The sequence below is a fragment of the Myripristis murdjan genome, chromosome 18, assembly GCF_902150065.1.
Source record: "Myripristis murdjan chromosome 18, fMyrMur1.1, whole genome shotgun sequence".
In the NCBI taxonomy this organism is placed as follows: domain Eukaryota; kingdom Metazoa; phylum Chordata; class Actinopteri; order Holocentriformes; family Holocentridae; genus Myripristis; species Myripristis murdjan.
Window position 1 is genome coordinate 15,021,415 of NC_043997.1, and position 18,094 is coordinate 15,039,508.

At 43.5% G+C, this 18,094-nt stretch overlaps 1 protein-coding gene across 4 annotated transcripts; it reads right to left on the minus strand.

Annotated features, from left to right (window-relative positions):
- Positions 1-1,764: 1,764 nt before the first annotated feature.
- On the minus strand, positions 1,765-15,848 carry agfg2 (ArfGAP with FG repeats 2). Of its 4 annotated transcripts, none has more exons than XM_030076650.1 (15): positions 15,487-15,625; positions 15,123-15,191; positions 14,435-14,528; positions 13,224-13,339; positions 11,546-11,690; positions 10,914-11,034; positions 10,137-10,241; positions 8,712-8,744; positions 6,231-6,524; positions 5,341-5,413; positions 5,142-5,185; positions 4,820-4,912; positions 4,298-4,417; positions 3,158-3,228; positions 1,765-2,962 (listed from the first exon to the last, which is right to left on the minus strand). In XM_030076650.1, exons 3-15 carry the CDS (start codon positions 14,486-14,488, stop codon positions 2,915-2,917), a joined length of 1,317 nt encoding a protein of 438 aa, XP_029932510.1. In that variant the 5' UTR covers positions 14,489-14,528; positions 15,123-15,191; positions 15,487-15,625; the 3' UTR covers positions 1,765-2,914. The 4 variants fall into 4 exon arrangements, with proteins under 4 accessions (XP_029932510.1, XP_029932511.1, XP_029932507.1 ...); XM_030076651.1 differs by having other exon boundaries at positions 15,096-15,191; XM_030076647.1 differs by lacking the exon at positions 15,123-15,191 and having other exon boundaries at positions 15,487-15,848.
- Positions 15,849-18,094: the final 2,246 nt, after the last annotated feature.

Sequence of the window (18,094 nt, forward strand, 5' to 3'; positions counted from 1 at the left end):
GACAACCACACATCTCCAAAGACGCAAACTAGGATTGTTGCGCTGCTTTGAAGTAGGGGAATAATAACAAAACGGCCCAGTTAACAAAATGTAAACATTCGCGGGGAAAAAATGTGCTTCAAGTGCTCAATTACCTTAAACAGCTTGTTTGTTTGTTCTCTAGACGTGCAAAGTGAAACACTGTTATTTCATGCAACATGAAAAATTAAATGCCAAATAATAATGTATTAGAATGAAATAGCCTTTTACCATTAGTTGTCGTCCTTGTTTTCCCCGTCCCACAGCATCCACGGGGTACGAAAAGCGAAGATAGCCTGTGCTGCTGATTTGAAGTTGAAAACAAAACTAATAGTAGCAAATGGTAGCTTTAATTGTCCCGTGGGAATGTGATTTTTGGTCATGCATGCGGATGACTGCTAATAACAAACAAAAGCTCAGAGGACGTTGCATAACAGTCATTACTGTTATTTGGCTTACTTGCTTATCCTGCTTTGCTGAGCAGCTCCCCCTGATCTCGGCTCCTTGCCGTCAAAGCAAATGCCGACTTTCCCAGACTCACCACTTTTTTGGGTCGCTTACCCCTAATGGTGTTTTTTCCGACAGCGCTTGAAGGCAGCAACACTTCCAGTGCGGACTGGAGTCAGATTTCAATGTCGGGTTGGCGCTTCCATGAGCCCATCCCATAGAAATCACTGTAAAATCCTTCGCTGTGCATTCGAAGGAGCAGGGGCGATTAGGATTTGAGCTGAAATGTGACTTTTAAACGCCGATCCCGCCGTGACTTTGCCATTAACATTGGATGTGTTTTAGACGGAACACTGTGTCCCCTCCCGAAAAAAAGCGCAGTAGTAATCCTGAATTGGGCTAAAGTTTAGAGAAATGCTTTACCAACATCACAACAAAACGTAAAAAATGCTCCACGGATACCACAGACGCTGCAGAAAAATCCAGTGATAATATAGTCAGACATTTCACATAAATAAAGCACAGTAATAGCTCTGTATTCACTGCTGAGTACCACAGATACGCAATAAACCCTGTGAAAATATTATTCTTCCTTAGGAGCGTGTTGATAATTATTAGGGTGATTACACTGACTGCTGGATGAACACGAGATTGATATGGTGTAATTAGGTTAACTATCTACTCTAATGGCTATTTCAGTCATTCAAACACTGTCTGGAGAGGACAATCATTTATCTGTCTGGATTTAAAAAAAAAAAAAAAAAAAAACGCCTCTCTGTGGCTGTCTGGCAGGGAAGTCATACTTCCATCCTTTGCAGTTGGATTGCTTTGACAAATCGATGCCTGAAATCAAGATTATTGCACACAGTGTGCATGCAATAAATGTGCAATTAAATCGCAGTTAGTACAATTAATTACTGTAATCGGTTCAGTATGGCAATAAAGGACTTCTATCTTTGCCCTATATAATACAATATGTATGTTGTTATGCAATATGCAACCCAAAGTAACCTTCTGCGCAAGGTGAAAGAAAACAAGACAACATGCGCCCCCTGCTGGTTGGTAGCGGCATTACCGCCTAGGACAAATGAGTTGTCAAAGCCAAGAAACTTAAATATTTGATCTCTCACTTTGCCATTAACAAATATTTGACCACATTTGTGTGTCTATATCATACAATGAAGGATTATGTTTGGTTGAATACTTCATTTGTTAAATATCTACCAGCATTCTTTCTGTTTCTTCTGCACACACACCCAAAAAACACACACACACGTGCACAAATACCCAGAGTCCAGCTGACTTAAGAAGCAACAAATTGATTTTATGAACATGGAGACTTGTCGTTACAAAGACTTTCTTACATTACATGGATCTCTCACTTTTTTTGTTGTTGTTTTTTTGGCAAAATAAATGAAAATCATCTTCTCCTCCATGGCACCCAAAAACAACAGGAAACATTTGGTCCATTAAATGGAGCGATGGAATATACATCTAGTTATTTTGTGAAATTGCTTTTACATTCAGTAGCATCTCCTTGTAGCCCTCTAAGCGCATGCAGCCTGAGAGTGGAAACCACAGATGATCCTCCAAAAAGGAAAACCGACAAAACAGTAACGAATGCAAACATGTTCCACACGCCCACTATGGAGAGACGCCTTCATCTTCGTCTTTGAACTCTTCTTCACATGCATCAGGAGGCTGTTAAGGCTGTTGCAACCATCTCTTAAGATAGGCTCGATGGCGACTCGGCATGTGCCAGAGCCTCTGTGAGGAGTCTCTCTCTCTCTTTTTATCATATGGTAAACATGGACCGATTCAAATGGCTAGTGTTCGACAGGTTTTTGGACGTTTTGCTCAACCGAGAAAACAAAAATAAAAGGCAAGCAGGAGATGATGCCGACGAATTTACTGGCGGGCTGGTTGTTGCACTTAAGCAGGAGATGGAAGCAGGTAGCAGCAGCAGTGTGTGTATATATCTGTGTGTGCGTGTGTGTGCGTGTGTATATATATATCTATATTTCTGCAGGTCAAAAATCATAGAGGCGTCGTTCACTTGTGACGCCCACAGAGCCCTGAGGTGGCTTCTATTGGCACACAAACACTTTTGATACATGTCACGTGGAGCAAACACAGCAGCCGTGTTCTCATACACTTTAGTAACATTCACACCTTTTTTGTTTTGTTTTGTTTTTTTCCTCCACAAACACACACACAGCACGTAAACACAGACAAGGGTGGGTGGGGGCAGCCTGCACTGATGTCAGCCCTCACTCTCTCTCTCTCTCACTCCCAGAGGCTGAAAATACTTCAGAGGCATTGAAATGGCAGCGACTCCTCAAGTTCACTCCTCTCTCTCCCTCCTCCTCCTCCCTTGGTTCCCAGAGACGGACGGGTGGGTGAGAAAAGAGGGGGCAGGGGTAGAGCGGGGGGTGACACGGCGCCAGTATCAGATGAAAGGATTCCGCGACGTCCCTCTACTGGGGTAAACATTCCCCTGAGAGACAGAGAGAGAAAGAGCAGGGAGGAAGTTACTACACTTGTTCTGCAAAGGGGGCCTGCGAGAAATACCAATTAGCCTCTCTGTCCCCCCCCTCCCGCCCCCGTTTTTTCCCTCATTCGGTGCCGTCCCACGTCCTAAACAGGTCCATACCGGAGTGTACTGGGTGCCAGCAGTTGAATGGGTACTCACAGTAAATGGGTTCACCGACATCGGACGAGGGACTTTGGGCTGAGAGTCGGACGGGGGGAAGGAGGCAAAACCTGAAAAAACACACCGCAAAGAATAATTTCATTTCAGTGCCAGACCATAAAAAAAAAAAAAAAAAACGCATCCGCCGTGGTGCCAGGCAGTCGCTGTGACCCGCCTGGTGCTCGCGGACTCCTGTGAGAACGTCCCGTCGGCGGTGTGCTGGGTGGCTGGCGGCCCCTCAGGCTGGGCGCGCTTGATCCGCGGCCAGCATGCGCCCACAGAGCGATGCCGCCACAGGGCCCGTGGCAAGTGGCCAGCGCCATGTGCTCGGTAAATGACAGTTAAGGTCCTGTGTTGATTCTATACATTCATGAGAAGTGTGTGAGCTGATGTTACAGTATCAGTAAATACACCGGCATGGCATGATGTGACGTGACGGGACGAATGTGGCATCTTAGCTCATCAAAATCCTATTCTATAAGACCTTTCCATGTAATAGAATTTATTTAATGAGTATAAATCAATGCACAGTAAAGTGTCATTCATATGTTCTATTCTATTCTGTTTTGTTTGATTCTGTTTAATTCTATTTTATTCTTTATGTGCTCTCTATATAACCTCTTGAAAATGTCCTTCATTACCTCGTATTGGCCTCCTAGTTGCTGTTCTGCTATAAAGACTGAAAACGTCATTCACAACTTCTAATCTATTCTATTATAGTCTATTCTGACATATCCCCATTCCATTGTATTATATTTTGTTCCATTCTAATCTATTTCTTCCATTCTGTTATATTCTATTGTATTCTGTTCAAGGAAATCAGCACAAATCAACGTACTGTAAGACTGAAAGTGTCAACTCTACTCTCTTATTCTATTCCACTCCATTCCATTCTATTCTGTTCACTTCCATGTGAATATATTCTACTCTATTGTATTTCTATTCCAATCTATATGTCATTTCCGTTTACCACACAGAAGGGTAAACAACATAAAGCAATGCACTGTAAAAGTGCAGTTCATAACTTCTATTCGACTCTATTCGATGTGTCCTTTCCATGTAATATGAGACATCGCACGGAAACAAATATCACCATAAATCAGTGCTCTGTAAACACTGAAAATGTCCCTCATGACTTACCATTGGCTTCCTGGTTGCTCACGGACTCGTGAGGAAATGCATTCTGGGTAGCGGGAGCCGGGAAAGTTGCGGACAGAGGGAAAACTGAGGTGGGCGAGGTGACGAACGCACTAGAGTCACCTGCAGGGGGGAAACACACACATGTGAAAGAGCAGGAGGAATTTAGGACATGATGATGATGATGTCAGCATGCACCATGAACATGCAACGAGCAATAATGTATTTATAATATATTTTATATATAAAATTAGCAAAATTAATATTGTGTAATGAAGCTGTAATAAGTTAGAAATAGTGAATAAACAGTAAAAGAACGACTAACCAGCCTATGTTACATAACCAACAAGCACTGCTCATTTACTGTCATTAGCTGGCAAATGATAGGACACTATTACGTTAGCAAAGGTGTTTTGGATGGAAATGTTTTCTATATCCTGTGATTCTGCAGACCTCAACTCTGTTTCAGATCTTCTAAAAGCATGCAGTAGGTAGAGTTACGACGGGCCTATATGTGCATCTCACCTCCTGAGGCGCTGTTGAAAGGGTTACTGGGGGAGAGGGCAACGGGCTGCTGGGAAGTGGAGCTGGAGCTGGAGCTGAATGGGTTGGGGAAATCTGAGACACACAGGGGGGAAGAGACAGGCAGATAATTCACAGTGCATGGGGTTAACGGGGTACATTCCTGCTATTCAAACCGCACCACAAAGCTTGAGGCTTTGAGTCAGACAGTTGCATCCCAATTAGGGGTTGCTGGATGGTTTCAAAGATCAAGGAATTGAATGGGAGCACACAGCACGTTTGCAGAATGCATCAGCACAATTTGCAATTTGTCCTCGCTACCTACTTGCAAAGGTTTGGGAGCTGGAGACTGTATCAACCCCGGGGGAACTGAGGGGAAGGAGAAGAAGAGAGGATCAGGAGAAAAGGAGGAAAAATGGAGGATCGATCAGCGGTGGACACGGCGCACAAAAATATCCTCTAATCATTAACATCGCTCGACAAGACAAATACGATTCTGGACCGATCTGAATTGGACTTTTTACCTGGCAGGAGTCGAGCTGGATGAGAGCCGGTTGCCAAAGATGGCGTTGTACTGCGGAGGCCCACCAGGGGGCGCTGAAAGCAAATATTCAACAGGGACACCATCACCCTCAGGGCTCTAATGGGTGCTAATTTGAGAGATCAAGCGCTATTATAGTGAAGTGTGCGTAACAGCCTCACAGAGAAAGGGTTCAACCTGTTGATCTGAAGTCGTCAAAGTACAAAAGCATCACTAGGACTCTGAATAAAACTCCTTCCACATGCTCAGCCTGATATTAATCAAAGCGAGCCGTTACAGAAAATCAATACTACGCAGGGGAGGATGTGAAGGAGGCAGAAAACAACAAAGCGTGTGGTTGCATGCCCGGAGGATCCTCATAGAAATCCTTGCACATATGCATTAAAAGGTTTGGCTTTTTAGCAACACACAGCAGTTTTTTTTTTTTTTTTTTTAGCCGGATTGAAACATATTAACAAGGTTTTTCGGAACAGACTGTGCAATATTTAGAGCAGAGAAACACAATGGACATAATTCAGTTGCTAAAAGTCTTGGCATTTAGAGTAAGGATGTTACGCAACCGAGCTGAGCTGGCCATGACAACCTCTTTCTGTCTCTCGCTCGCTCTCTCTCACACACACACACACACACACACACACACACAGCTCTCTTTTTCTCTCTCTAACCCTCCTCTCTTTCTCCATGGCTACTAACAAAAACCACCTTCCCCACAAATCAACAGATCGATGTGAACTTGCACTCTCAAACACAGACAAAGACACCCAGGGACCATGCACGATCACACACACACACACACACACACACACACACACACAAATGCATTCACATTAAAAGCACACCCTCCCACGCTCAAGCACACACTAAATCCCTCACCTGTGGCCGTCGATGAGTCAGAGAAGACGCTGTCCAGCTGCGACACAGCAGCGTACCTGTCCTGTGTGTTGGAGCTGCTGACGGGTGGTGTGGTCTGACCCACACCTGCAGGCTGCGGGTGCTGCTGCTGCTGTTGTTGTTGTTGTTGTTGTTGTTGTTGTGGTGGTGGCTGAGGCAGGTGAGGCTGGGGCAGAGGCTGCGACTGAGGATGGTTCAGACCTCCAAAGTCCACACTGAGAGATTTGGGGAAGGCCCTGAAGGGCCCCGTGGCCCCCGAGGCAGAAACTGTACGACCTGAGAGGAAAAACACGGGATTAGAGGATCCTCTCCTGGGTGCTTTCAGTCCAGAAGCACAATATTCATTTAAGTAATCGGCTGGCTTTTGTAAAAAAAAACTGAATTTCCATTGCACACTCCCCCAGTGAGACAAGGGCTGGGTAAACTGTCTTTCAGCAGGGTTGATTTAAGAGAACACCCTTTAAACTCAATTGACAAAAAATGTGAAACAAGCAATTCATTTGGTCATTGGGTCTACATGGTTCTCATCAGTGTAGCCTGATTGATAAATAACCTGCTAGTCCCACTTTTTTTTTTCTCAGATGACTCTAGTCCTCTTTTTCACAAGTTCTATTATTGCAGCTTTAATGATAAAGAGCTGACAGCCATTACCAACATACATATTTCCATGCAGTGTGATGGATTTGCCTTGATTTGATTTGCTTGCTTATTAGAATCTGTTGTTACATCAAAATGATTTATTATGACCATCATGGAATTAAATTGTTCTTATTGCCCAGCCCTTAATCAGAAGGAAGAGGATTAATATCATGCTGTGTTCACGCTACAAGGCAGTGGTTCTCAAGTGGTGGGTCACGGTCCAAAAATGGATCACAGGTCAATTCCGAGTGGACCGCAGGCATGTGGGTCCACTTCAAAAGAGAAAAAAGAAACATGAAAAACCTTTTGTTTAGAAGTGCAACAAAAATCTGTTAGTGTTTTTATTTTGAACGACAATTTCCAATTCAATTTTTATTCATGTGTTTTTTCCCAATGAGACTTGTTAAAACACACAGAGGCCTAACAAAGGAGTGAAGATTTAGGTCAAATATAACAGAAAGAAAGCGTCTCTTCTCTTTATCCTTTTCAGCAAAGCAACAAAATATTTTATTGTCCTGTCGTTGTTAAAACTGGGTCTGTTAATGTATTATTAATGTCTAAAAAGAAACAGCTCTTGAGGTCTCAATTAATTTGTAGCTGTTGAAATGACTTATTTCATTTGGTTTTAGGCCCTTATTGCACTTTGTTGTTTATTTTGTGTTAAAACAGCGCATGAAAGCATTGTGGCTCACTGTGCTAAATAAAAGTGAATGGCTCTTATTTTAGCCTGTGTGTGGACCAAGATTAAGTAAGCTTAAGTATGATTAAGATTAACAAACGTGGACCCTGAGACTCGACCAGCTGAGAACCACGGCCGCAGGACGCGTCACATGCACGGGGCGCTTCAACATATACATGACGACGTTGCTTTCGCCGCTGCCGTACTTTAGCATTTGCAATAAACCCCAAAGCGCAGCGGCCAGCCGACAAGATCTTGTCAGCTCTCAGTCCGGCAACTAGTTGTGAGAACATAACACAAGCAGGAAATTGTGACTAACATCACAGTGGGAGGCAGGGCAAGGCAAGCTTTCAACAAACCTTCGCCACAAAGCATGCTATTATCAGCCACAACATTGTTAGGATGAGGAAGCAACTGAAAATTAGTTTTGTTCACAAAATTCAATCCCCGGAGGCATGAATAGTGGTGTGTTTTCTTTTCTTTTCCTTCTCTGAGTGCGAGGGAGCCGGAGACAGAGCGCAGGCCAGACTAGACTTGACCTGAAAGACATTTTTGGGACATGATATTGTCCTCCACTGGCCCCGTATAGTTCAGCGATATGGCCTATCTGTGTGAACTTACATTTTCCCTCCTGGAGGTGGAATGTTAATATGCGTTGCGTGATTACAGCTGTGCCCTACATAGATTTTAAAGTGCTCTGACGCAACGTGGTGCGAAATATCACCGGCCCTGTGCTGACAGGGGCACCGGCTCCCCGCCTAAAAATAGCTTTACTTCAAACTTGTTCTTTTTCCTCTGAGGGAACAGCGTGTGCGTTTTTCTCCTTGACCCTCCCAGCCTTCAGATGTGGGCTTTGAAGTGAGATTCTGACTGATGAGGAAAAATATCGACCCCGATTGCCGCATGTGACATCGGCCGGTGGCGCGCGTGAGCGGCTCACCGCTGCAGGTGCCCACGCCCACATAACCGATACAGAGCGCGTGTCCTTACTCCGGCGCTTTATTCTGCCCTGCCCTGCTGAAATTCAAGTGCATGGTCCATGCAGCCCATAACACTGTGCATCTATTATGAATGAGAAAACATGGAAAAGGCTTATTGATCTCAGCACACAGTGAAATGCATCATCGCCTTGTGCAGTGCCTTACCTAAAGTGAAGTGGTTTTTGAAAGTGCTACTTGCTATGAGGTTGGAGGAAGAGGGGGAAGACAGAGGAGGAAGAGACAAGAAAGAAAGGGAGGGGGCAGAGAAAAAGAGTCAGTGACATCACACGAAACTGCTGAACCCAAAACTGCTGAGATCCTGAACCCTCACTAGATGTCCCTGCTGCCATCTGTGGCCAGCTAAGCCGTTTTGTGTCTCTTCTAATAAGCAGTCTGTTAAAATTCCCCTGGTCATGAAAAACAGTTTCAACGTAGAAAATAAATCAGTTGACCAACTAGATGTATAAACTTTTCGGCATATCGCCTTCTTTGAGAATGAATGAATGCATGTTATATCCTCCTGAGACCCGAGGAAAAAAAGTGTCTTCCAATTTAACTTTTGTGATTTCTTTTCTATTTAAAGTTAAAACAACAACTCACAATTTAGAATTTCACAAAAATATTTTTATTTTAGATTTTACAGTACGTCCACTGTAGTGGATTTTACTGTAAAAAACAGATAATTTTAAATTTAAATAAAAAAAACCCAATCAAATAACCACAGATAATCATTTACAGACAATCAATGCCATTAACAAGAAAATATATAATTTTCATAAGTAAAAACCAATAGCTAAACAATATTTGACTTCCTGTTTCTTTTTTCACGACGTGTGTTTTTCTGCAGCTGCCATTTTGGCTCAATAGAAAGTGAGTGTTCCCCTCATCCCACCTTATCACATGAGATATCATTGGAAAGGCCTGGATCTCCTCTGTACACCAGGACTTGATAGGGTAGTTCAAATGAGTAAAAGGATATAGACGATCAATTGATGTCCACTACAGAGGACATAATTGAATAGGCTGGGTCTCAGGATGATATAGTGGCTCAGTAGCTGGTTGTCAATTTACCAATTATATTGGAACAAGAGACATGGATGAGTCAAACCAACACAGTTGTAGCCTCTAGATCGCTTTCAAAATAAGAGCTTTACAAAGGAAGTTCTAAAACTTGCATTAGAAAATTATTTTCCACATTCAGCTGATCACAAGTGAAGCCGTTCTGGTTGATGGGTGAAGTCACTGCGGTTAAGCTTCTCTACGTGCAAAATGGTTTGGCAGCAACCCGCCGGGGCAAAGTAATGGATGGCACGGTGCCATGTTTACCCCACGTGGGACGAAAAACAAACACTGACCACAGGAGAAGTTCAAGGACTTCTAGCTTTCTTTTTCCTTCCTGAGTCTGGGCAAAGAGCGACGAGTGGACAGTGTCAACATCAGGAACCAAAAAATAACATCCAGTCATGTGCTTAGTGTCGTCCACATGTGCACAACAACTGCATCCCGACATGATAACACTGTCCACCGTCCAGGTCTCCCCTCTAGGCTGACAGCGGGAGGTAGATTTGAAATCATGGAGACGGGACAGACCTGAGGGTCGAGGGAGGGCAGGGAAGGAGGAGGGGTGGTTCTGAGCTCCCAGCGCAGAGGACAGCGAGCCGGGACGCTGCCGTTCGATCCCACACAGAACGGGCTCTGCATTGAGAGGTGGAAAGAACAGGGGAGTGAAGAGACATCAGAGAGGCAACAAATGGATAAAAGAGGAGGGAGGTGAAGTGATTAAGTCAATAAAAAGATTCTGCAGCATCATTTTTGCACTTTGCGCTCAAATAAAACACTGCACAGTGTAACAAAGCAGCTTCAGGTGCCCACGGGGCTTGATGATATGTCACTTTGCCAATATGCTGGGCTGATATTGGGCTTTTATTAAAAATCAGATATAAGACCAGGCAACGTTATCCAGCTCCAATATGAAGCCATTTGTTTGATTAAAATGTAGAGCTCCTCGTGGGGAAATTAAGCTGCAGTGGTACGGAAAGGAAATGAAAATGAAACGAAAGGGCAGTGAAAGAAAAGTCAAATGTGATTGCATTGCCCTGAATCACTGTTATATTCTCAAAGAGTTGCACTCCATCCAAATTATGAAAACAATAAATGAAAACAGAAAGAGCAAGTGGGGAAAAAAACGAATAAACGGATAAGAATAAAACAGAATATAAACAGGATAAAAACCACTGCAGGACAAACGATTGAAATTACATAAAATGGGAACATATTTGAGGATAAAGATATGAATTTTGACACAGTTAAGGGCGGCATCTATCCACATTTATTACATATTGATTACACCCTCGTGCCCCCTCCCACCTTTCAGAGGGGGGTCTCTGAAGCTTTGGGAGCGCGAGGGCCGAGCGGTGAACACGTCCGTCCTCATGTCTGCTGGAGACACAGTGGGGGCTCGGTCCCATGAGGGCAGCTGGGACTGGGACTGAAGAATGAGAGAAGACAAACAGAGACAGGTGGGGGGTGTGGGGGGGGTGGAGGGAGGGGTGCGGGTGAAGGAAGAAGAAGCGAGTCTCTTTCATGCTTTCTCAATAATTCATCAGCATCGGCTTTGATGTCAAGGGTACCTGGTCTTTTCTCTTCCTTCTCTGACCATCCATCTCTGTCTCTCTGCTGCAGTCCCACTCGTTTTTCACCAGCTATTCTCTTCTCTTCTCTTTCGTCGTTTTTTTGTTGCGCTGTGCACTCCCTCGCTCTCTTTTGAACCACTTCTCTGCCTCCCCCTCCCTCCCTCCGAGCTCCCACTTTCCCTTTCTACTCTTTTCTCTCTTCACCTGCGCTCTCGAATCAATCTCTCTCTATTTTTGGACCAGTTCCTCTCTCCTCTCTCCCCTCCCTTCAGGTCTCTCTTTGTCTCCATCGCTCTCTCTAACCAATATGTACACAGTCATGGCACACACACACACAGTTATATATATACATGTATAAGCTCTCACCAGAGTCCTTGTGGGTCTGGAGTTGGTGGGCAGGGTATGGGCTGGGGGCTGGCCGGCCAGGGGGCCATGAGATGGGGGCAAGGCCTGGACCCCTGGGCTCCAAGGACCCTCCACGTCCCTCCGATTCTTACTTTTGGAAAAATGCCTGGAAGAGAGAGAATATTCAATACAGCCAAATGAGTCTACTGCGAAGAAAAAGCCTAATACAAAATATTAAGGATGGAGCTACGCATTAGCAATATTGGTAATATCAGTATTGGTCAAGTGTTATTTTTACTTTCAATATGTTTCCGCTTGTGGAACTAGCACTTCTGTGACATTTTTTCTAAGACTGAGTCACTTAATACAACTGAGAAACTATCAACAGAGTCAACCTAACATAGTGTTTGGATTGAAAAACAAACACTTTACTATCTTTAAGCAGGCCCTTTTTTTCAAACTCTGTATTTGTATTAAAATTATTATAAAACTGCATATCAGTATTGGTATCATATTGGCAGTTATGGGTGGGAGTAATGTGTGGTATCGGTATCAGCCTAAAAAACGACACATCTGTCCATTCCTACAAAATATGAAAGTGAAACGAACTAAATTCTGGTATTATATTTGCACCATGCAAAATTGCTGAGGGTTGACTCCAATGAGGAATATTTAGACTCAACTGACAAAAAAAAAAAAAAAAAAACATAAAATAAGCATGTACTCCTTATGGTTGAGACTACATGGTTTTCACTGTCCCAGCTAACTTAAAATAAATAAATTATATCACAAATGAAGTGCTTATTCCACATTTTTGTCCACTGAATCTAAAGTGTCCCCACTTAAAGGCTGACTATGTAGTTTTAATGCGGAGGGCACACCACTTTGTTATGATCCTGTAAAAGATGATGAATGCTAATTAATTCTGAAATAATTTAACTTAATCACGCCTCATGCTCTTTTATCCCAGTACAGCCCAAAATATACGGGTATTTTGCTCATTTTTTTTTATGTTTTCATGGGCATGTGATATCAATACAGTGGATTCAAGAGACATTTGAAGAGTGCTGCATCAATGCCATCGATTACCAGAGCTCAGCCTATGAACCTGAGGGGTTTTATCCTTCCACAGATGCATCCATTACATTAGCACACATTAGCAGTGGTGCACCCGCCCCTATGAAACTGCACAGTCTGCCTTTAAATCCTCTGCAATTTTGCATAATCCACTTTTAAAATATTGCCCAATTTATATGATGGAGTTTGCATTCACCATATAAAAGGAATGACAATCACGGGGTAATAAACAATGTTTGACTTCACAACCTTGAAATAATTAAAATGTAGGTAGTAACAGTGCTAGACTGAACCGACTCACTAGTTAGTTATTTACATGCTGGCCTACTGTAATTCCAGGGCTTGAGGCCAAATGGGTCTGAGTAGATTAATTAACCCCAGAAAGAGTAGCTGTTTCATCAACAATGGGCTGAAAGTTCCTCCTTCCAAAAAAAAAAACAAAAAAAACAAAACAAGACAAAAAAAACACCTTGATTTATTCTAATTCATTCAGTTATTTCATCAGACTAAATGTCTTTGTTCTGCTTGGTAGGTGGGTGTCTAACTTTGGAAGAAATTGTCATTAATTTGTTACAGATTGTGGCCCGTCATGTTACGCCGCAGACCAAACTGACTTTCTCACCATTTCTTCTTCTCGTATTTGTCCTGGAGGAACTCTTTGAACTTCTGGGAGTCCCTCATGTCGGAGCAGCCGTCGGTCTTTGGGTCGAACACACACAGCCACGTCCTCCTCCCGACCTGGGTTGTGTAACACACAGGGGTCAACATCTAATAAAACACTGCCTAGAAAAATCAGCTGAGTCAAAACTCCTCGTCGACGTACGACATCTGGCCTGAGATAATAGCACTCTCTCTCTCTCTCTCTCACACACACACACACACACACACACACACACACACACACACTGAGATTTTACCACCAAGCCTCGATGATTCATCTCCCATGCAAGATTCAGTGGATGGAGTGCGGAAAACATTGCGCCTCATATTTCATGGTCTCTGCCTACTGTGAATCGTGACTGGCTACACTGCTCTTCTTCCTACTGATGATGATGATGATGATGATGATGATAATGAAGCTGTCAATGATGAGAGACTGGACGACACACACACACCACTGCCTCTCTTCACATCACTTGACACCACTGAGTCACACACATTGTGGCCAACATTGAGCTCATTGACATATGAATCAACACAGTGATCTTGATGGCCACAGAATGTTCAAGTCACAACGAAATGAAAAATGACTTGTCAAATTTTGGCCAATTTCCCTTGCCAGATTATTCAACTGTTTCATAATAATGCCAAAAAATATTAAAGTCAGTTATAAAAAAAATGATGTTAAAGTCCAACTACTTCAACAACCTGGAGAACAGTGCATGCTGTCACACAAGACCAAAAAAAAAAATTCAACCGTTAAAAATGTCACATTTTTTCAACGATCTGGCTCCTCCCATCGAACAAAACCACCTTAACCCACACCGCAACAACTTGTTTTAACAGGAAATACACCAAATTAAGGAAGCAAGAGCCTGTCAAAAAATCCTGTTGCACTGACTTCAACACTGTGTCCAACAAAACTCAACCTCTGCTTGATCTTCTCACCAAAAACACAACCCTCATGCCTGTATCCTGGTAAAATAGGATGATATTACCCACCAGAATGAATAACACACACCAATAAACAGCTGACTGAGTCTATAAGTGTTGGTAACCATGATCAAAGCAAGCAGTGGGGCGTGATTCTTTGCAAGGTGAATGAGATCAACTCCCGCCTAAAATTAAGCCTGCCCTGCCCTGACTCCGCCGGTGATGGAGACTGTCACTCACCTCGTTGCCATGGTTCTGGAGAAACTCCACTTCCTGTTGGGAGAAGGTTGTCATGGAGATAGACTTGACTCTGTGGGGAGGGTTGAGGCCTCTCCTGAGATGCAGAGAGGGAAGGATTGAGATTTTTTTTTTTTTTTTTGTTAAGAAAAATGAAAAATTGAAGATGTGCTGCCTGGTTGAGGGCCATTCCTCACTTGTGGCTCAACACTGAGGACAGTTTCATTACAGAGGGAGAGAGCAGGCATTACTGGCATGATCAGGAAAGGGAATGTCTGACACGTGACTGTGAGATCAAGTCAACAACAAAACCTGTGAAAATCGGTGCCGCACAAATTCCCTGTGTCAAAACAACTCGAGTGTTTGCATTGGCAACAACCTGGACCTTTGCAAAGGCCACAAAGTGACACATTGATGTGCAAGACAAACCGGTGCTGAAACCTTCCCACTAAGTCTTGAAATCCTCCCGCTGAGGGGTGTGTGTGTGTGTGTGTGAGACAGAGAGAGAGAGAGAGTGTGTGTGTGTGTGTGTGTGTATGTGTGTGTGCGTGTGTGTGTGGCCTGGGCTGAACATGCAGAACAAAATGTGACAACACACACGCGCGCAAGCACACACGCACGCACGCACGCACCTACACACGCACACGCACACGTACGCACGCACCCTAGACCCTGGAGAGAGAAGTCAAACCTGCACCATGACGAAATGAAACGTAACTCAGAGCTGGAAAATGACCAAGTAGCGGTCTGTCTTTATGAGCTGAGAGAGAGAGAGAGAGACATAGAGAAACACAGAGACAGAGAGAGAGAGAGACTGCGTAAATTAATTTGTGCACACATAAACTCGTCTGTTGCACCAGAGCGAACCCTCCACCTAAAATCCCGGTTATGGTTAGAAGGGAAAATAAGGAGAATCTGAGTCTGGGTGGTGGTGCAATCACAGGCCTGGGTTAGGCTACTTTACTACTGGGGCTAGGTGGATATTCGCACTTGTATTTACGTGAAAATATGCACCAATTTCCTTCAGCAGGAGCGGCGTTTCCCTCCGTACTCACAGCATTCCGGAGCACGACGTGCAGACGAAGCAGCCCACCGTGATGTCGATGTAAGTCACCCCGGGCTGGCTGCACTCGAAGCAGTGTTTGTTTACTCCAGACTGGGCCAGCTCCCGGACCTTGCGGGCGCATATCTCCTGGTTGTCCCGGTGTTTTCGGTTCGACATGGTGCCGCCGTGTCCCTCCGCCGCCCCGTGCCTCTCCTCGCAGGCCTGACAGGCTCGGTGTGGCCGGTAAACCCGCTGCTGTCCGCCCCTAGTGTCCCTCCGCTCGCCACACCGGACCTCCTCACGCCCGCATTATGGAAAAGCGTATGCGGCTTCACGTTATGTGAGTCTACACAGAGCGGAGGGGCGTCAAGCTCCGCGCCAAGAGCTAGGACCATACCGGAAACTATCTGACTCTGCCTTCAAAATAAAACCATACAATGCATTACTCTTTTTTTTTTTTTTTTTTTTTTTTTTTTTTTTTTTGAAGGGGCAGTAGGCTAATAAGATGCCGTTAGTTACCACATGTTATAATGCAATCCAAGAGATTACCTTAATTCAGAGAGGCATGATGGTTCAGATGAGAGAAAGTCGGCAATTACAAGAAATATGTTTTAGGTTTGCATGAAAAAATTCACACGTCATTTAACAACAGAAGAGAACCTTCCTCTCTTTATATGGATATAAATACTTAATACTTTACTTTTAACTTTAAAATTCCCACGCAGAAGACACCATTTTTTATTATATATATATATATATATAGAGAGAGAGAGAGAGAGAGAGAATTTTTTTTTTTATTTTAAAAAAACTCTTAACCGGTGTACCTATACTTTTTTTATTATTATTATTATTATTTATTATTTAGGTATTGGAACAGAATGTAGTCAGTAAGTGTAGACAAAACAAATATATAATAATATGAAATTAAAGCAAAAATTTATATATGAATTCTTGCCCTGCTGTGAAAAATTAATACACCGTCCTCTTTAAATATGCTCCACAGATTTTCAAGGTAGTTGTAGGCTACTGAAACGCTAATTTTTGCTTCTGAGGGTTTTATTTTGGAAAGCGTCTACCGGATGACGTTGTTTTAACATTGCACGAGCTTCACAGTGGCTTGGGCACGCTGGGAGGGGGGCTCCTCTGTCAAATACAGATGGGGACCTGTCAGGCTGTCAAGTTTTTACATCGCCGTTATTTATTTATTCACTGCTACATCCTGCCTTTGTGCAGCAGAACGAAGAAAAGAGGAACCTCCCTTTTTACTCCTCAAAAACACAATCCGCTGCCCGCTGCGCTCCCTACGTGCGCCACTTACGCACACGCCCCCATTTTTGGCGCAGCGCTGCGCTGCTGGCGCTCCTACAAGCCCCGACAGGTCAGATTGTTTTGGTGAAACTCAGCTGAAGTCAGCTGTGCAGGGTAAATAAATAAACCAGCATTCTCTGCACAGCATATAACATTTTTAAAGGTGAATCTAAGACAGTTTGTCGGATGAAAATGTGTATTTGATTAAAAAAAAATATGTATATATATATATATATGTATCTATATATTTATTTTTTATATATGTGTGTGTGTGTGTGTGTGTGTGTGTGTGTGTGTGTGTGTGTGTTTATTGAGATGGAAATGGTCTTCCACTTTTCCTGTTATATTCCAGCAGGGAGTTGTGTGCCTCTGATGGTGTTCAGCAACGGCTTTATAGCGAGTTTATTTATTTTAAAGCCTGTTTTATATTCCCTCAGAGACTTATAGTTCTATAGTATCCCTCTATAACACGCCAAACTTTTTCGTCAGGGCGGACTGTTTGGAGTGATTGTTTTGCTGAAGCAACTTGGCAACAACAGAGTCGGCTACGCCCTTCCCATGACGTGCCGTCCGAAGAAGAAGAAGAAAAAAAAAAACATTTATTAGTATTACAGAGCCTCACTCCCTGAGTAACACTGAAACAAATATTTTGATCAGAAGGAAACGAAGCACAGCACTATGATGCTCTGACAACAGCCATATGCACGGAGGCCAGGCCTGTTCTGTTTTGTGCCTCCCACGTGCACAACAAATAAAACAATAAAATAAATAAATAAACAAAAAAAAAAAATGAAGGATTTATTGTGAGACACGAACCAGCCTGCAGTGGCAACTTGTGATCGGCAGGGAGAGCCACATCTCATCTGCTGCTTTCATATAGATACATAGACTGACTGATTGACTGATTGACATATAAGTGTGTGTGTGTGTGTGTGTGTGTGTGTGTGTGTGTGTGTGTGTGTGTGTGTGTGTGTGCATTTCAGCAGAGACACAGACAAATGACGTGCAGGCTGGAGACCCTTCAGCCGCTGTAATTACAGTTTCCCTCCCAGCAGTCAAACCGCAGGCTACTGGCTCTGACTGCACTGTGGAGATTACTTTATTTATTTATTTATTTATTTATTCATTTATTTTTACTTGATCAACCTCAGTTTGGATGGTCCGCGTTTAATTTATGAGACGAGTGAATGAATCCTGCAGCGTGCATTGAGTGGATTAGACTGAACACTGATGTCAGAGAAGGTTGCCAGACAAGAATACACACCCTTAACACTCCAGTCCTGGGAACTGAAGAAGAAGTTTCTGTCTGT